This window comes from Brienomyrus brachyistius, unplaced genomic scaffold (genome assembly GCF_023856365.1).
Source record: "Brienomyrus brachyistius isolate T26 unplaced genomic scaffold, BBRACH_0.4 scaffold85, whole genome shotgun sequence".
Taxonomy (NCBI): Eukaryota; Metazoa; Chordata; class Actinopteri; order Osteoglossiformes; family Mormyridae; genus Brienomyrus; species Brienomyrus brachyistius.
This window is the reverse complement of record NW_026042360.1, coordinates 88,529-109,555: the sequence shown is the minus strand read 5'-3', so window position 1 is coordinate 109,555 and position 21,027 is coordinate 88,529. Positions and strand designations below refer to the sequence as shown.

General features: G+C 40.4%; 1 protein-coding gene across 3 annotated transcripts; it reads right to left on the bottom strand.

The window, feature by feature from the left end:
- Positions 1 to 546: 546 nt before the first annotated feature.
- Positions 547 to 20,413, bottom strand: si:dkeyp-97b10.3 (NACHT, LRR and PYD domains-containing protein 1). Of its 3 annotated transcripts, none has more exons than XM_049003597.1 (17): positions 20,009 to 20,413; positions 9,718 to 9,749; positions 8,327 to 8,362; positions 6,764 to 6,799; positions 6,646 to 6,681; positions 6,439 to 6,468; positions 6,267 to 6,311; positions 6,057 to 6,100; positions 5,807 to 5,859; positions 5,474 to 5,691; positions 3,866 to 4,116; positions 3,489 to 3,623; positions 3,256 to 3,391; positions 3,123 to 3,170; positions 2,914 to 2,985; positions 2,514 to 2,762; positions 547 to 1,453 (listed from the first exon to the last, which is right to left on the bottom strand). In XM_049003597.1, exons 1-17 carry the CDS (start codon positions 20,059 to 20,061, stop codon positions 1,437 to 1,439), a joined length of 1,491 nt encoding a protein of 496 aa, XP_048859554.1. In that variant the 5' UTR covers positions 20,062 to 20,413; the 3' UTR covers positions 547 to 1,436. The 3 variants fall into 3 exon arrangements, with proteins under 3 accessions (XP_048859554.1, XP_048859553.1, XP_048859552.1); XM_049003596.1 differs by having other exon boundaries at positions 5,807 to 5,862; positions 8,327 to 8,359; XM_049003595.1 differs by having other exon boundaries at positions 5,807 to 5,862; positions 20,009 to 20,412.
- Positions 20,414 to 21,027: the final 614 nt, after the last annotated feature.

Here is a 21,027-nt window from a genome sequence, read left to right as displayed (position 1 = left end):
GGAAACCCAAAAATGTGTGGGGCTCCGGTCCCTCAGGACTGGAGTCTGACACCCCTGTGCTAAACTTTTTATGCTGTGTAAATGACGTGCTTTCCTATTACCCGTGCAAAGCAAGTAATGGACTAATAGGAGGCTGGTCCCACAGTCTCTCTTTCACAGTCCCAGAAAGATGAATCAATATAATACAATACTGACAGTATTTGGATGAGACAGGGAATTGTCCATCAAGCTGTAAAAAAAAAAAAAAAAAAAAAAAAAAAAAAAAAAAAGTGACCAGGACAAAGGACTTCAGTGCCTGAGACAGCAAAAAAAAGCAAAGAATTGAGGAATTTCTGGAATATCTTTGGCTGTGAAATAAGATAAGTCTTCCTTTATGAAATATCCTAAGGAACAGTGTCAGGCATTTTCAGCAAGACACGAGGAGGGGCCTCACTCTGAGGGATTTCAAAGACATTAAGTCTAAACTATTTATAACCATTTGAGTTTACAAATGTTTATAAAAATTTACCAAAAAAATAATGATATGAAGCAAACAAAATACAGAAGTTGTGTTTTGTCAACTTCAGGTTATTTATTTCAATCAAGACACCCCAGAAAACTGTAAAACTTCCTTACAGCAAATTTAAAAAGCATCATGTACAGTACAGCTCGCCGTATTTGGAAAGCATCTGTATATGAGACTATTTAGTCTTTAAATAGTGCAAGGTGGCAAGGTGTTTTCTATTTTTTCTGTAGGAAATTTAAAAAAAAAAAAAAAAAAACACAAAAAAGCAAATTTTCTTTCCTAAAATTCTGGCCTAAAAAAGTCCAAAAGCTCTTTATATCAAGTTTATGCTACTTCACCAAAAGCCACTGACAGGCAACAGCTCACAGCATGGATTTGTGCCATCAGTACTTCGGGAACAACGAAGAAGGTCCAAACTAAGGAATGTACAAGTGATGCTATTCTACAAAATCATATTTTAGTGACTAAAACCCATACATAATACACGTCTGACAAACAGAGTAGCAAGTTACAGTACATTACAGAATTTCTACTAAGGCATGTGTGAGCCCCCTTTTTGGCTTTTTTCCGGCATTCTGCATTCAGAGTTTAAGTGGAAAGTGGCTGTCACAGGGCACATAAACAGGCATGCACAACTGGCCAGTTAGTTTGTAAACTACAGAATCATTCACTGGATTCCTGAAGTATATTTCACAGTTTAAGCATCCACAAAGTGTCACATTTCACTTGCCACCCTCCCACCCCCAAAAAGAAATCCAAGATGAATCAGTAGAGGAGGACAGCCACTGCATCCACATGTCCTAGGCCCACACAGTGTGTCACCCAAACTACTCTGATGACTGATCAATTCCTTTACAGTACGTCCCATGTTTCCCAAGACGGAATATTTGAGAAGTGCTTCTGGTTTCACTGTGAGCTCATTCTTGAGGGATCATGATGCAATTATTTCTGTGGCGGGACAGGAAAACGTGGTTACAGCATGTACCGTAAACCAGCCATGGTACTGCTACAGGGCTAGTCATACTCATGTGGTCCATTCAGAGATGCTATTTCTCTTAACGTTGTGACGATAACAAAATGTCAAATTTCAAAATGATACCAAGAAAAATATTTAAATTCATTACAATTTTTGGCACTCTATAGTATATAATGGAACTCAATAGAAATTATTTCAATTGCAATTTTGTTTGCAGTAAAAGCATTACAATCTTTTGCAAACTCATGTCATTATATCTAACAAAACCTTCACTTTTTGTCAGTCTAACTATAATGCTATTAAGTACAGTACTAGTCGTCATTGCAATTGTGCTGTAATTGTTTTCAGAGACTCAAAAGCACTGAACACTATTAAAAATGAGATGTTATTTTATATTATTATAATGGATAATAGATAACAGAAGTTTGTATCCAAATGATCAACACTAACTCACGAGACTGCATGGATCCAAACAACCCATAGGTAAAAATACTACAGAAGACTGTCTTAATGCGGAAATATTTAACTGACTACAAAAAATGTTTTAACCTGCAGAAAAAAATGCAGGTCACATCTCTACTTCATCTGCAACATGGTCATACAGATTAATATATTAACAACTCAGAAATAAGACACTTGCATTGCAAAACTCTTTGTATTGCTTGCATACAGGCTTGTACATGTCCTGTGGTCTACCATCATCAATTAGCACAAAGCTACAGTATTTCCAGATGCTATACCAGCTCTTTATCGATTAAGCACAATAGTGAAAGCTGTGATGCCTCTAAACTAGTCACATTAATACCACCCCCATGTGAGACTGCACTCAGGTATACGCAAGTGCATTAGTAGCCCATGAACCTCAGCGGTTAAAACGAATGGAGAGCAGGGGCTATAGAATCAATACATAGAAAAAACAAATCAGTATTGAAACAGTTTCATACTTGATAGAATTGATACTTTCAATACTTTTGACAATGCTAGTTACTACCTGTGCCAGCAAACCCAGAGACAGACAGGTGGCATACCTACCTTCAAGGACATCCCGAACCTCATTGGGTACGTCCTCTTTATTGAGGGCCTCATACAGTAGAGGGGCACTGGCTCCACCTTTGACCTTCCGCCGCCACAGATCCAGCATCTTGAACTTGCGCATGGTGAGATCCTCATCCGGCAGCTTTTCGAGGTCCTGTAACTTCAGGTCCAGATGAAGGATGGCCACCTGCTGCCATTCCTTGCCCATCTTCCTGGCCACCATCATCAGCTGCTGATCTGTGATGTCTGTGATGGGACAATTCCATGAACCCCCCCCCCCTTGTAAACACACATACAGTATTGTAAAGTGAACTATTTATTTTAACACAAGCAATCTTCCAATCTTTGAAATGTACTATCTAGGCGGCCAAGCCGCATTATTAAAAGCCTGGATTACCGGCCATGTCTTTCCCCTTTGACTTTTTGTTGGATAGGTCTTCATCTGAAGTACTCCTACTTCTCTTCCGTTCTACAGGACACACACACCACATAGCACAGAGATCTGACATCCATCTTCAAATTCAGTATAATTTTGTTTTTACATAGCTGCCAGTTATTTGGGCACTTGACTAAATAAATAAAATAAATAAATAGATAAATAATTACTTTGACTACTTTTCCGAGGTTTTTCAGTAGCATTGTCCTCACAGTCACCTATGGGAGGAAGCAGGAATGAACAAACTGCACACACAGACAGGGTGTACAGCCGAGAAGAGTGGAGGCTCGAAGCGGCACCCACCCTCTCGGAGCTTGGCAGTCCACACCGTTTGTTCAGAGTCCACCTCAATGAGCGACAGCTCGAAGGGCGGCGACTGCTCAAAAAACACTTCAAAATAGCCCTTCAACATGACCACCTCCTGCGAGAACTGCAGCTCCTGCGTGAGAGAAACACACACACACACACACATAAGATGAATGGCTGGGCTTGGCGTCAGGGCGATTAAAATCCCCTGCAATCATTTCATATCCTGCCTTAGGACCAATCTCGGCCTCCGGCTCGCTTGTTAGCCGATAGGTCTTCCCGTCTTGCAGCAGCCTCTGACATGTGGGAGGCTTCTCGATTTTCACATACTTTTTATTAGACCTCTGCACCACTTTCTTGATGTCCTGAAAGAAAGGAAAATTAGCTTTTAAAACAGCCATTAATAACTTGGGATGAAGAAAAGGGAGCTTTACCCATTTCTGACCACCCACAATGAGGTTTAAAGCATCATTCCTCCCACAACACAGTGAATACATCAGGTCATACAACACCATAATTAACAGCTATGCAGTAAAGGGCTTATCAAGGATGCTCACTGCCTCCGCCCCCCCCCCCCCCCGAACTGCAATTCTGAGCAGCAACCTACATTTATGTCAGACTGGTTGTTGGTAGCCAGGTAAATGCGGAAAGAGCAAGAAGGACGTTTGGCCACCTCCTTGTACACCAGGACCACTCCGTGGTGTTCGGTCGGCTGCGATGTCTTTACGACGGTGCCCACAGGGGAGAGAGACGTTACTGTCCACTTAATGTGGCTCCCAGAGTGGTCAGTTGACGGCTCAAAGATGGGACGTCGATTCTTTATATGCAAGATGCCAAAGGTCAGCTCACTTGTCGGGTCTTAACAAAAACAGAAGCCAAAACATAAGAACGCAGTTCATATCTGTACACATGAATCAATGTGGCCGCAATCAGAATGAAATGCATTTAATGCAACAAACACATATGCAGCTGACTTGAAAAACGCAGTCCCATCCTGCTACAGAACAGCAGTTACTACTCTGAAACCGCTCGGGCATCACTTCCCATCTTTGCAGGTTAGGCCACCTAAATTAGCTACTAAACACAGATTGCAGTTTTTCAAATATTTCTAGTATTTTAAACTTCTTATATACATAGGAAACGTATTACAACATACCATTAAACATACAGATACAGAAACAATTATGCTTATAGTATCCATTAATACAGGGATGCACTCATACCGGTACAAGAACAGTACTGGGTTCGATGCCTGTAACTGATACCATGTAATGCCATACCAGTGATAACATTATCGAGGGAATCAGACAAAATTCCAGTGGTGTGGAAGAATTTCACAGTTAATAATGAAAACCAAAATAAAGTGCACTGCAAACTGCACTGTAGTAAACTATCAAGCAGAGGTTCATAAACCACTAATAATAGTCTGATTAAATACTTAAAAACTGAAACAATAAAAAAGTATAATGAAATTTCCACCAGTAACAACTCAACATGCAACGACCATTAGCACGGGGAGAGAAAATGTCAAACAATAACCCTGGTGCAGAGAAAACAACAGAAGCTCATACCCAGCATACTGTTCCTGATGTAGCATATACTGTCTGAGGTGGTATGTGATGTAGAAAGTTTGAGATAACCCGACCCATGACACGTCTTTAAATCAGAACAGAATCCAGTCCTGCCTGGTGCCATGTGTGAGCATGTGGGTGTCTGTGTAGGGCGAACGAATTTGAATATTATCATTTATCCTGATGTTAAATTAAAATTAAAATTTTGAATATTTTTGTACACAATGCCCAGAACTAATTGGTGTCAGTGTTTACCAGAAAATGAACTTCATGAAGAAGAAAAACAACTGCATCGTTGCATCCCTAAATTAATGAATGCATCTCACATGGGAATGTGTACTTTGACCAGAGGTGGAAAGTGCAGGTTCATATAGTACAGATCCAGACCAAGATTTTGTTCCAGCTAGCCAATTGAGTACTCTGTGACTGCTACTCTGTACTTTCTGGATCAGAACTTCCCACCTATAATTTTAACAGACTTTCAACACAAAAATACAAATGTATCTAAGAGTCTAACAATCCAATGACGGTCAACGATGCTGGAAATAACGCCATCAAGCCTTGTTCTTTCATAGGCCACTGTCATAATGTGACAGCCGATAGTTTGATACTTTATGGCACCACAGATATAACTCAGTCCTTACCAGCCAAACAAAGGGAATGAGGGAAGTGGATGGATTTTAGGATGGACGGATCACAGTCCACATCAAAGATAGGCCCAGCAAGCTTCCAAGAATCTTTGAGAAACATCCCGTACTTGGTCCAAGACAAGATGGAATACTGGATTTGCACCTTCTGAGAGACTTCAAACACCAGGCCAGTGATAGAACACTGGTAAGTACCCTCATCCTCCAAGAGCAATCTGGCGAAAGGAAACGGAGTCATAATCCTTACAATGGACAGAGGGCACTAAGAACTCCTGTCTGATTACCATTTATACAGGTCATATTTAAAAAAGACACAATGAGACAACTTACAGGTACCGTCCCCGAGAGATATTTCTTGGAGTTACAGAATTGTAGCCTTCGTTCTGCTGAAGTAAATATTGCAAATATTAACTACAGAATTATTCCCAAGTCTTACTGATTATGAAGCAAATGAACTTAAGAAAACATATCAGCACAGTGACCAAAGAACTGAAATTGATGTAGGCAGTGTCAGTAATAAATAATAATAATAATAATAATAATAATAATAATCAGTAATTGCTGGTTGCCTGAGACCCACCTGAATGGCTTCACATTTAGAACAGCTGGTCTTTGGTAAGGCACCTGAAGAGAGAGAAGACAGCTTAGTATGGAGGATAAAAACTGGAATAAAATGACCCCCAAGTTAAGTGTGGCCGCACTTATTCAGCAATATCCCTGTTTCCACTTTGGCCAGAACATTTTTGTCATTTGGACCTTGGATTAAAAAAAAAAAATCCCTAAAACATACCTCCATCATGCTTTTCTGTTTCTGGTTTAGGAGGTGGATCCGGTTCTGTAAAAAGAAAATCATGAAACTTAGCACCTACACTGCAGTAATCATTCCTTTCAGCTTCAAGGGGAAGACATGGGGAAAAAGCAACACCATTTCTATGGCGTTTTAGAGCAAAGTCTGTTCTTACCTTGACTGGAACTTGAAGGATCAGATTCATCTTTTCATGAAAGTGGGACAGGAGGAGGAAAATCAAATCATCTGAAGCATGACTTACAAGCAGTCAGACGCCTTTCTAATCAATACGCCTTTCTAAATCACATCCATAAGCATCTTTGAGCAGCATTTTAACCATCATGAGCCACCAACAGCAACAAGACCGACGTTTTGATTTTACTTTCAGTGTCGTTGTTCTCAGTGGAGCTCTCATTTGCTGAAAGAAAAATAACAGACACAAATTATATACCTTTCAATCAAACAGAAAGACGTAATTAACTTAATTCCAAAGTCCTAACCTGAGTCCTCTTCCTCTGTGCTATCTTCCGTACTGTCTGTTGAAAGAGAATCAGTGGACACACTAATGAGAAACAGACAAGTGAAGGTAGAAGAACCAGTTAGGATAAAGACACTTTTAAAGGCCCCGAGCCAGGGAACTGCAACCCCCCAGTTCTGTAATTGGTCTTTTGATAATTTTACACTGGTTCTCCCAGTTTAATAACAATAAAAAAATTAATTTACTGAGATTCTACTTTCCCACTAATTTGTGTAATTAAGTTCCCATGGTAATAACTGTGATTTTTTTTAAGTGAAGTTAAAAAAAAGTTTTAATTTAGGTTTACAAAATAATTAAATAACTAAATTAGAGGCGCATATCAGATCAGTATCGGCACCGATCCATACCTATTAGACGGATGAGGTATAGGCCATATATGACCAATCCACATCCGATTTGGTAGGCTGTAAAAAGGCAAATCCTATTTCGATAGATCGATTTGTATAATTAGTCACACGGCAGCTCTCTGCCATTTTAGATGTGTTTTTGCAGCATTTAACCTGAACGCTAATGCTGCCACTTTGTCTTCCAGGGTGCAACGCTGTCTTTTTGCCACTCAGCGAGTATGAGCGCAGCGATTTCCGCCTGCTGTGACGTCATGTGCATACCCTATGTAGTATGTAGAGCGTAAACTTTCAAAGCAAACGTGGCATGCGCTGCACTCAAACTCATTATTTTCTATGGCTTGCAAAGTGCAAGAACAGTTTTGCGCTGTGCCGAACAAATCGCAAGTGCAGGGCAGTGCGTTGCTTGACATGCTTGTACACACACCATGGTTACTTCAGTCGTAACTGAGCTATTACAAAGTGTCCCATCAAGTAAAATGCTATCCAGACAACTGTGTGAGACTGCATTTATATAGTGCTTTTCTACTCCTATCAGCACTCAAAGTGCTTTAGAATTCACGCCTCATTCAGCCATCCACACACATTCATACACCGGTGGCGGAGGCTGCCATGCAAGGCACCAACCTGCTCACCGGAAGCAATATGGGGTTCAGTATCTTGCTCAAGGACACTTTGATGGGGTCAGAAGAAACCAGGGCTTGAACCTGCAACCTTCCAGTTGCCGAACAATAGCACTACCTCCAGCGCCACCACTGCCCCCCTAGTAGCATGATTAAAGATTTTTAGCATGCATTTTTTCCATTTGTATTTACTACTTTTAAAAATAAAGTATGTGTATTTATTTTATATATATATATATATATATATATATATATATATATATATATATATTAATTAAAGCAAAAAGAGCTTGTATCGAAGAGCTCATATCGAAATCTGTATCAGCAGTACGCCACTGCTGATACAGATTTCGATATGACCTCTTTTATCAGAATCAGATCGGAATTTGAAAAAAAATATGCATCGGCCCATCCCTATAAATAATCAAACAGAATTGTGATCGAAATTAAAGACTGCGATCAAGGAAACGATATGCATCAGAAATTGTATCGAATCACCTTCAGTCAACGATTTATACCCTTACTGGTGTTCCCTACTTGAAATATAATATTACATACCTGAGGCATTGGTTACATTTGCAGTCAAAGCATCTGCTATTCAATAAAAAGGTGGGCAGAAAAAAAAAAAGATTATTATTAGATTCAGCCAGCAATCTCCCCAGTACTGTGGCGTTACCCACTAAGCAACAATGCAAACACAGTAGTCATGGTAACAACAGACATCTAAAATTAGACCAAGGCAATTTTTAAATCTCAGTAGTTTATTAGAGAAAACGGTGTGAAAATGTTCACCAACACCGAGAGCTGAAAACTGCTATAATTCTTTGTTTCTCCACTTCAACACAATCAATAGTGACGGTTTCCACTAATCTGCTAATACATTCAAACTTCCAAAAAAAAAATCCTCAAATGTCACAAAACTTTTTACATTTGCATTTACGTGGTTTTTTTGTGGCAAGTTGAAAAAAAAGTTAATTGACAGAATTGCAATGCAGAAAAAAATTGCAAATTAATACATATGAACAACGTCTTTGTTACAACCCTATACTGCGCAGAAGTGTCCAACTTGTACATGGTAATTACAATATGCTTGTGGGTGGGAAGAAGAGTGGTGAGTGGTTCTGAAACTGTGGGGAGTGATTAGTTGATTTTCCAAAGATGTAAAAAAAACAAACAAACAAAAAAAGACCCCCACGAGCATGACATTCTTTACTACAGTTGTGTTTTGAAATGCACAGTCATGGGCCATGAATTGCATTAATTTGCATCATCGTCCAAGCATTTCATTGCCTCTGCTTTGTGAGAAGCACGAAAGGGTATTAAGATAAAATGATGTGGTTCTTCTAAAGCTTCTAACTCGTGGAAAGCCCACTCACTCCATGCTGGAAGCACAAGACATGAATCTTAATCTGGCGAGATAAAAATCAATGGCAAGTATTTGCATGAATCCACACTCTAGTCCTACATTCCCAATTCCAAAAAAAAAAATAAAAAATCAGGGACAAAACTAATTGCTAATAAAAACAAAATGTGATTTGTAAATTGACTTGTATTCAAACCAAAATGGTATAAAGAGGGTATATAAATGGTATAAAATGGTATATAGTGGTGTAACGGTACAGTTTTCCCATGGTTTGGTATGTACCATGGATTTCAGACCATGGTAACGGTACGATTTCAGTCCCATTATATTTAAGACGAAAATAAAAACATCACCCTTTAATTAAACAATTTAACTTTTTTTCCCACATATAATTGTCCATTCTGAAAAAAACGGCAGCATGATTAACTAGGCATAGTTTATCCATCCATCCATTTTCCAAACCGTTTGTTCTTGACACAAATGGCATTGATTCCCAGGAGAGAATACGATAACATTATGAACTGAAACAGTGACATCTAGTGGTGTGACTAACAATTTTAAAAAGTGATAGAAATTTGAGTCCTACCTTTCTCGTCTTGCAGCAAAACATCTCCATTACTGTATGGGGGGAAAAAAAGTCTTTAAAAATTAGTCTCAAGTAGGGCTGCAACTATCAAATTTACATATTCAAATATTCAACTGACATTTTTCCTCTTGAACATTTGACTGACTTCTTGAAAAGCTTTTTAGATGCTCATACCCACCATCTTTTTTGCTTAATCACTCATGTATTACTTGCAAGAGGAGTTGTACTGACCTCATGCAACAATCAGAATATGAGCTGAACGACTTTTGTAGTGCTACAAGAAATTACAAGTGGTGTACCGAAGTGGAAATTTTGACCGTTAGATTTTTTTTGTCTAGTACTACAAAAGCCCAACAATTGGATAACTTGAGCTAGCAGTGGAAAATCAAAAGGTGAATCTGCAGGCTAGACTTAATAAATTTAAAACATCTCACAAACCACAACACAACAGTTCTCTGGGCTTGTACTTTGACTCGACATCTAAGTGGCGAATGAGCTGATGAAATGCCTCATTTTCCACTATAGAAAATGGCTTACACTTCAGTACAATCATCTCTATTATTGTGTTCAATAGTATTAAACAGTCAAGTCTAACTCTGGTGTTGCCAACACTAGACTTTGCCAATATTCAAATATCAGATTGACAATGTCATAATTTTTAACAAATATATTAACTGATTATATATATCTGTAGTATTTACAATGGAGCACTTACACCTTATTTATATTCAATTTTTTTTTAAAATCTCAAACTGTGTTTGCAGCACTAATCCCAATTACCTAAATAATGCAGTCTAACAACAACAAGGCACCTATTAGTAGTTATCTGTGTGTATGGTGGTGGTGGTGGTGGTGGTGGTGGTGGGTGGGGGAAATGTTTGCCAAGTCATGTCCCCTCAGAAGATGCTACCCTTGGCAATTGTCCATTTTGCCATTGCCATAAACTGGCACTTGCTGTGACTAGATGCCAAAACTGCTGCCTAGGCTAACAGTGGCCACCTCACCCATGTTTGGAATGTCAAACAACTTCACACATACAGTGCATCCAGAAAGTATTCAAATCCCTTCACATCTTTCAAACGTTATGTTGCTGTCTTATTCCAAAATCGTTTATAGTTACTGGTTCCATCATCAATCTACACTCAATACTCCATAATAACAAAGAAAAAAAATATAATCAGGATTTCAGTATTTTTAACAAATTTGCAAAAAATTAACACAACATCACACCGACATAAGTATTCAGACCCTTTACTCAGTACTCTATTGAAGCACCATTTACAGTGATTACAGCCTTGAGTCTTTGTGGGTATGAGTCGACAAGCTTTGCACACCGGATTACAGGATTTTGTGCCATTCTTCTCTACAGATTCTCTCAAGCTCTGGCAAGTTGGATGTGGACCATCAGTGGACAGCTAGCTTTAGCTTTCTCCATAGATGTTCAGTTGGGTTCAAGAGTGGTCTCTAGCTAGGACATTCAAAGACATGTCATTAAGCCTCCCCGGCATTGTCTTTGTTTTGTGCTTAGGGTCATTGTCCTGTCGGAAAGTAATATTTAGCCCAGTCTAAGGTCCAAAACACTCAGTAGCAGACTTTCATTAAGGATATCTCTGTTCCATTCAACTTTCCATTGACCTCGACTCGTCTTCTAATCCCGGCCGCTGAAAAATGCCAGCATTACCGACAGACTAGCATTATTCAGTAGTACTGCAGCCATCTTTACTGGGACAAATCCGTTTTTCAGAAGCTCGTCATCGTCTTAAGGGCAATCAAATTTGTTCTGTTGAAATGTTCATTTCTAGATCCTCCTCGTGAAACTACAGGGAAGCACTGTTTGCAAAATAGCATTTCTAATGTTGTTTTGCCAATATTAAACATTCCACATAGCAGACATTTTTCTGACTGTTTAGTCTGCAGGGTGTGAAAAGCAATATGGATCAACATTTCAAATGGAATTATCGTGATAAATTTTGGCTTATTTCTAACCATTGGCCAATGGCTGACTGGCCAATAGTGATATGAAAAGCCCAAACAAGTCTGAGAGCAAGAGTAGCGCATCAGCCTCCAACGATAATTTAATACCTACAAAGGGCGCTACTTCCATAGTATGGAAGTGGTGTGGTCAGAACTCCAACAAAGCACAATACTTTGCAAAATATGCAAGAAAATTGTTAGCGCTAAAAAGTGGAAACACAACAAACTTGCTTCACCGCCTGAACCGTCAAGTACAACCAGGCTTTGAAGGCACAAGAGGAGACGACATTAGCAGCTGCTGACGTGCAGCCCAGAAGTCAACAAATGACTCAACCAAGCATTGCTGGAGCACTCACTAATTGTACTCCACATGACAGGAAAAGCAAACGGTGAATGGAAATTACTGATGTGCTTAAATATAATTTGGCCAACATCCCAGATAGAAAATATTTTTCAAAAACATCCTTGCATGCAATGTATGAAGCATGCCATGACCAGCAGCTCCGCTACTGTCCATGGAGGTTTTTGCCTAAACCACAGAAATGTAGTTGAGCAAAACTGCTGACCGTGCACTACATCGACAATGTACGCCGACATAGTGACAAAATTCTTTCCTGAGGATCACACAAAGTGAAAATATTGCGAGTGGTTTAATGGAGTTTTTTTTTTTTTATCTCATGGCATCTAAAAGAGGATAAATGTGATTGTGTGTGACAACAGAAAGCGTAGCCTATATTGTTAAAGCCATCACTCTCAACTGACACTTATCCCCAAAAATCAAGTAAAAACAAATCCAAAAATCATAATCCTCTCTATTATATCCCCTAGCCCCATGGCTATTCATAACACCAGGCAGTCCCAAAACAATTGTCATGGGTCATACTAAGGGATAGAGAGGGTGTGTGTGCGTGGGAGAGGGTGGCAGTGTGAAGGACTACAGGATTGACAAAGCAGTGGGAGTTGTGGCTTCCTTTGCTTACAGCTGGAAGTAGCAGCAGGCACTCCAGGATGCTCAAGTGGAAATGGGCTAATTTCAAAACAAACTGGACACAGAATCTCACATACGATGGGAAGCTAGACAAAAGATGACGCAGTGGCTGCTGCAAAAAGAAAAGGCCATCATAAATATCATTAATCATAAACTTTCACAAAATATCATGATGTTTTGAAGCTCATTTGAATAGCCTAAACCAACTTTGATCTTCCAAAAAAAATCCATCAGGTAGCATTTCTTAATATGTATAGTTATTAACCAATTTGACAAGGTGTTCAAATTATCACATTTGCATAATAATTTCTGACACACTGTATGCAGGAAGCCTGGGTTATGTCCTTAAAAAAATGGTCATTTCAGTGAGTGCTACGTAACATTGACACTGTAATTAGAGGAACTCTGTAGAATGTGTTTGTTACTGAACTGTAGCATGTTTATAACTATCCTTGAAAACAACAGGAGAACCGAAATGTTAACATCTTGGATCAGGCAATTTTTCAAACACTGAAGGGGGGAAGGTTGGACATGACGAACACAGAAGCTGTGGGAATAACAGCTGCACTCTCTCAGAACAGAGGTCAGAAAAATGTGCAGAGAGAGCTGGCAAGGTCAACCTGGGTTAGTGACTTCCTGTGACTCACTCTATCTGCCTCATGCAAAACAATAGCAGGAATTCAGGGATCTGTTATCCTCTTGCATCCATAGCAATGTACATTGTTCATGTACGATGGATTTAGTCATTTTAAATGACTATAACTAATGCAAAGGCTACAACTGAAGGAAAAAAAAAGGAATTAAAAAAAGAGAAATTAATTATGTTTTTGAGTATCACCTACCAAGACTCTTTGGCATCACTTTAGGAGCCCTGTATTATAAATGGTCGCAAAAGTAAAGTAAGTTAAAGTAATGATTGCACCCTAACTGCTAGGTTTCGCTGTTATTCCCAAAACTGTATTTTAGATGGTGAAACTAAATTTGGGAGAAGTTCACCGAAGGTGCAGACTGGCAGAGACTTGCATATGGTTATCAAAAATCTGATCCAAGAAGGAAAACCTGTACAGTATGATACCGACCAAACGAGAATAGCAGGTTCTGGAGCAAATGAATCATCTGCGGCGTTATCAAAACAAACAAAAGAACTTGCCATACAAAAGTCACATAACTGTGGTTAAGAAGAAAAAAAAATCTACCAGACAGTATAAAGTGATATTTAAGTACTACCTACTACTACCATCCCTCACAAGCATCCTAGAGTTCTCCTCAGTAAAATGGTACTGAGTACTTTGCCAAACGCCAACAAATAAATCCATCCATCCATTTTCCAAACCGCTTATCCAACTGGGTCGCGGGGGGTCCAGAACCTATCCCGGAAGCAGTGGGCACGAGACAGGGAACAACCCAGGATGGGGGGCCAGCCCATCGCAGGGCACACTCACACACCATTCACACACACATGCACACCTATGGGCAATTTAGCAACTCCAATTAGCCTCAGCATGTTTTTGGACTGTGGGGAGAAACCAGAGTACCCAGAGGAAACCCCACGATGACATGGGGAGAACAAGCAAACTCCACACACATGTGACCCAGGCGGAGACTTGAACCCAGGTCTCAGAGGTGTGAGGCAACAGTGCTAACCACTGCACCACCATGCCGCCCCAAACAAATAAAACAAAAAAATCTGAGTCTATCTACTACTAAATAAGAAAATTAGTCTATGGTTACTTAATGATTTAACTTGAGGCCTCAACTCTGACGAGCAGCAAGAGTTTTTGATATTGACACTGAATTCAGGCAGTACTTTTACAGTATCACAAAGTTATATTGTTGGGCTTATTTCTCTTTCTTGCATTAAGCAAACAATGTTATATTTCTTTGCGATAATGGAACCAATGTGAATGATATACGGAGACTCCACCAAAAAGCCACACCCACATGGCGTGAACATGCAAACTCCACACATACAAAGCAGCAGTACACATCCACAGTGCTACCCACAAACACAGCACTAAAGAACCAGACAGGTTTCACATCTGCGCGCTGTTGTATGAAGGCTGGGAGATGTCACTGTATGGAAAAAAGTATTTGCTATATTCTTAGAAATGAAAGCAGCCCAAATCATCATTTTTGCAGTGCAAAACAGACCAAATGTAACAATAACCAAACACTATGTGTTCATTTGTGTTGATTGCAGCAGGGCCAGCTTCACGGAATTTAACTAGCTTATCTTAGCCTTCTTCCACATTCTATACCTGCTAGTGTAGCTAATAACTGCACCTCATATTTGTTTTTTTTCCCAGATCAGCTACAGCTACACAAATAAATAGGAGGGAAGTCAAAAAAAGCCACGTGATCCACAAATAGACAGGAAGTGATAAACAAAATGTGGAAGAACCCGTTTCATGTGTACAAATTACTTTGTATTTTTGTGGATATGATTTTACACAACACAAACAAAAAAATACACATTTATGGACAGTGAAATACTTGTGGATCATGGTACTCATCATGTGGATTATTATTTGTAAACCACAGAAGACAAAGTCCAATGTAAATTTCCATAGTTCTACGTAGTACATATTAGCTATCCAGCATGTTCTGACAAAACAATAAACCATACAAACTAACTTCAGTTAATGACCACACCACAGCCATCACCGCGATGTACATATAGCCAAAATGGAGGTAAATTAATTTGCGTACTGTTTCTCAATCCAGTCCTTGGGGACTCACAGAAATTTCACATTTTTGCTTCCTCCCAGCTCCCAACACACCTGAACTAGGGCTGTCACTACTGATTATATCAATAATCAAGTAATCTACCGATTAATCTGACAAATCATTGAGTAATCGTTTATGATGTGATATACATTGCATTCTGCGCAAGGCAGGAACCAACCAACCACTGCAGGGTCACTCATACACTTTTAATTGAGGCACTCCAGTTCAATTAAGTTTCATGTTTCTGGATTGTGCAAGGAAACTGGAGAAACTGCCAAAAGGCCACACCTGCACAGGGTGAACATGCAAACTCCACAAAGCATCAGTGCACAGACACAGCACTACCTGCTGCACCACAGTGCTGTCCTGACTGACTTGCACTATGTGCAATGTTAATATCATGTATATTATAACAGCAGCAGCAATAATAATAAAGAAGACACTTTTGATCCTCATGGGGAAATTCTCTTCACCTCCCCCATGTTGCTCTCCATGATAGCAAGCTTGGCCATGAAAGGCAGCCACCCCTTGCAGTGACAAGGGAGCTGAGGGTCAAGGGTCTTGCTCAAGGACTCGCAGATGTGCTGAGGAGGGGTTTGAACTGGCATCCTTCTGATCACAGAGGCTTAGGATCAGAAGGTCACCAGTTAAATGCATATGCAATTGTCACACCACAAGGACCACAACAGTCTGTTGGGTTAAACCATCAATAAATACATTGCGCCAAGATGTACTGGATCTGTCATAGGCAGGGGAGTAGTTAGAGATGAGTAAATAGGGGCTCTGTGTCTTTACTGGGGAAGCATTTAAAGGGAAATTATTTATGACTTAAGCCAATAAACACATATTTATTGGGAGAGGCTTAAAAAAGAAAAAAAATATATATATATACACTGAACAAAAATATAAACGCAACACTTTTGTTTTTGCTCCCATTTTTCATGAGATGGACTTAAAGATCTACAATTCATTCCAGATACACAATATTACCATTTCTCTCAAACATTTCTCACAAATCAGTCTAAATGTGTGATAGTGAGCACTTCTGCTTTGCTGAGATAATCCATCCCACCTCACAGGTGTGCCACATCAAGATGCTGATCTGACATCATGGGTAGTGCACAGGTGTACCTTATACTGCCCACAATAAAAGGCCACCCTGGAATGTGCAGTTTTGTCTCACAGCAAAATGCCACAGATGCCACAAGCATTGAGGGAGCGTGCAATTGGCATGCTGACAGCAGGAATGTCAACCAGATCTGTTGCTCGTGCATTGAATGTTCATTTCTCAACCATAAGCCGTCTCCAAAGGCGTTTCAGAGAATATGGCAGTACATCCAACCGGCCTCACAACCGCAGACCACGTGTAACCACACCAGCCCAGGACCTCCACATCCAGCAGGTTCACCTCCAAGATCGTCTGAGACCAGCCACTCAGACAGATAATGCACGGCCCCATGTTGCAAGGATCTGTACACAGTTCTTGGAAGCTGAAAATGTCCCAGTTCTTGCATGGCCAGCATACTCACCGGACATGTCACCCGTTGAGCATGTTTGGGATGTGCTTGACCGGCGTATACGACAGCGTGTACCAGTTCCCACTAATATCCAACAACTTCGCACAGCCATTGAAGAGGAGTGGACCAACATTCCACAGGCCACAATTGACAATCTGATAAACTCTATGCGAAGAAGATGTGTTGCATTGCATGAGGCAAATGGTGGTCACACCAGATACTGACCGGTTCTGAGTCCCCAGACCCCCAATAAAGCAAAAAACTGCACATTCCAGGGTGGCCTTTTATTGTGGGCAGTATAAGGTACACCTGTGCACTACCCATGATGTCAGATCAGCATCTTGATGTGGCACACCTGTGAGGTGGGATGGATTATCTCAGCAAAGCAGAAGTGCTCACTATCACACATTTAGACTGATTTGTGAGAAATGTTTGAGAGAAATGGTAATATTGTGTATCTGGAATGAATTGTAGGTCTTTAAGTCCATCTCATGAAAAATGGGAGCAGAAACAAGAGTGTTGCGTTTATATTTTTGTTCAGTATATATATATATATATATTTTATGGGTGTTTTACCGCCCCCCAAAAAAAGGCTTAACTATGCCCTTGGTCATTAGAAACAGAATTTAGCAAGCTTTGCAATTTTATGGATGGTTCCTTTTCAAAATTATCTATTAATTTCTTTTTTAAAAAAAAACAAAAAAAAAAACAAAGTTTGCCGCTTTCGGATGAGCTCTGCACGTGCTCTCAGACAATTATAATCATTCTTGTCCTTGCTAGTGGACTCTCTCATAGACTTTGTGGTGCGTTTGTGAGAAATTAAAAACGTGTGAAAATTGAAGAGCAAACAGGAATTTGTCACAAAAAAATTCATATTCTGCTGTATGGAATATTTTTTATTCCAAAGAGACAATATGGAACAAAAGTAAGTGATTTGTCAGCAATGCAGTGATTTGTCAGCAATGCAGTGATTTGTCTGTTGGCACAACTACCGGCAATACCACCAACTTATTTGGCAGACTTTGGTGTTAGATACTAAGATCTATTTGGCTACAAACTTAATTTTCAACTCTTAAATATCACAAAAACATCTAAATCATTCAGGCTTATTCAAAACACACAATATCCATCCATCCATTTTCGGAAACCGTGTACCTTGGTCAAGGTCACAGGGGGTCCGGAGCCTATCCCGGAGGCTACGGGCGCAAGCCAGGGAACAACTCAGGATGGGGCGCCAACCCATCACAGAGCACACTCACAGACCATTCACTCACCTACGCACAGCTATGGACAATTTAGCAACCCAATTAGCCTCAGCATGCTTTTGGACTGTGGGGGGAAAACAGAATATCCATAGGAAACCCCACAACAATACGGGGAGAACATGCGAACTCCACATACATGGAGTCCTGGCGGAAACTCAAACCTAGGTTCCAGAACTGCGAGGCAACAGCGCTAACCACTGCACCGCCCCTAGACACACAATACGTTCACAAAAAATATTATATGGTTAATATGGATCTTATGAAGCAAGATGATGCAGGTAAATCCATCCATCCATCCATCCATTTTCCAAACCGCTTATCCTACTGGGTCGCGGGGGGTCCGGAGCCTATCCCGGAAGCAACGGGCACGAGGCAGGGAACAACCCTGGATAGGGGGGCAGCCCATCGCAGGGCACACTCACACACCATTCACTCTCACACGCACACCTACGGGCAATTTAGTAACTCCAATTAGCCTCAGCATGTTTTTGGACTGTGGGGGGAAACCGGAGTACCCGGAGGAAACCCCACAACAATACGGGGAGAACATGCGAACTCCACATACATGGAGTCCTGGCGGAAACTCAAACCTAGGTTCCAGAACTGCGAGGCAACAGCGCTAACCACTGCACCGCCCCTAGACACACAATACGTTCACAAAAAATATTATATGGTTAATATGGATCTTATGAAGCAAGATGATGCAGGTAAATGACAGGGTTAATTTTTGTTTCAGCAGCGATTATTTTGACATAAAGGAAGCATAGAACGTAAATTAAGCAAAACTATTTAAACTCATAGTTAAATGACAAAGACAGGCTAGGCTACTCAGAGAGGCTAAATGGCACACATCTATGGCTAACCTCGCATTATTGGGTGAACCCGTCAAACCCCAAAATCTTGTGTCATTTATATTTGCATTGTAATCGTGATATGGTGATATTTACGTTCTGCTTTGCAATACTGACTGACGACTGCATTTTCATTCACTTTTAATTTGGAGTACTTCCACACAACTGATGGCTTTCGCTCTTTATTTTCACCTTTTTCCGTTACGCGCTGTCTCTCACCATATTGCTGAATAATCGAGATTTTTAATGGACGCTTTCAAATAACCTAGTAATCGCGACAGCTCAAGGGGTAACTAATCAGGAACGAGCCAAACAATTAACAATAAGGAATACCTCGTACAGGTGTGGTCAGAGCAAGGCGAGTAAAGGGATGGACCGTAAAGAGGTCTGCGAGGACTAGGTTAAGAACTAAAATGGTTTAACCTAAGACACTATTGAAGTACATTGTTATCAGCCAGGAATAAGTTGGATGGTGATGCCCATTGCGTTTCTTGATAAACTACGTTCATAATGTTATAATCATCAAAAAAGTATAGCCTGAGGTATTAGTACTTTGTTTCTACACAAGCTGAGTAATCGCGAGCTCTGCGATCAATCCTGACACAATGTTACTTGCTCTAAAGCTGTTTTATGAAGGCGATTGCGCATGCTTTACTACAGGAAACTACAGTAAAAAGCATTGTAAGCACTATAAATATAAAATATTTCCGCATCGTCTAAAAGAGCCTGCAAAGCGGCATCAACAAAAAAAATAATGGCGTCGCTATCACGTTGCATCGTCATATAACACTGTTAATCCTGCTGAGCGCTAGTTGCGGATGTGATGGGCACTTTCGCCCTTTCTTTAAACGCTGTCATTGTTAAGCTAATGCTTCCTCCTTTCATTACACAGAGGAATCTACACATGCCAGTTATCGCAGCATAACGTTACTCGCTGCACACTTTTGTCAAGTTGCACCTTCAGCTTACCCATCTTTGAAATTATCAGCTGAGCTCCCAAAAGCAGTCATGTGTGCCACCATCGCCCGTTCCCACCACCACCGTGCTTGTTTGAAGGGTTCTGTTGTTTGACGTCCTCATAGGCAAATACCTTGCAGAAGAGCTGCCCACCACAGAACACCTGTGTCCAGCAGTCCTCGCGATAATTCGCAAAATTAACAGTGCGTTCTGTGCATTAGTGGTGAGCGGATGTTTTCATTCCAAATACTAAGTTAAAAGCACATGGCGTTTACGGAGCAATAAAACAAACACACGGATTCGGCCTGACGCCAAACAAGGCGGGGTATCCAAACTCCCGCTCTCCTCTCGCTCAAACCACCATTTCAATGCTACGGTGTGTGTGTGTGTATCTCTCTCTCTTAAGCGGAGCTGTCTGCAGAACAGGATGCGCAGCTTATGTAGCCCGCTCACTTGTGTAAACACTGATCCCGGATCTGTGGTGTCGATGGTGCCGGGACATCCTAGTACAGAGGTGCCAGAAAATCCAACAAAAGCTTAGCAGGAATTTATTTTAATTTTGCCAAACGATGCTGTCGGTACGTTTAATTTCTATGCATTGGTATGAATGAGGGATCCGTATCGATGTCCTCCACCCTGCGAGTGGACGGTTTTATGTACAAAACGGGAAAAAATATTGAATGGGTTCAGTTCTGTTCTTGCCAAGGCGACGACCGCGAGCTACTAGCCAGGGAGAACCAACGAGTAAACAGCATAACACTTACTATAAATGTGTAAATTTCACCATCGCCACACTGGTTGTCAACTTTCATTGTTTCAAATAACAATTTGACATAAACCCCTCCTTTGGCTTTATTCTCAGTGTATCACAGCAAATTAAAAACAAAGAGAATTAAAATGTAACACAGTAACACGCAAAACATTGTAACATTATTTATGCGCCACCCAGTGGAAGAGTGCGAGAACCGGTAGAGCACACACTAAGCAGAGTACCTGTTTCTGTAGAAGTAACTTTTTAAAATAAATAAAAA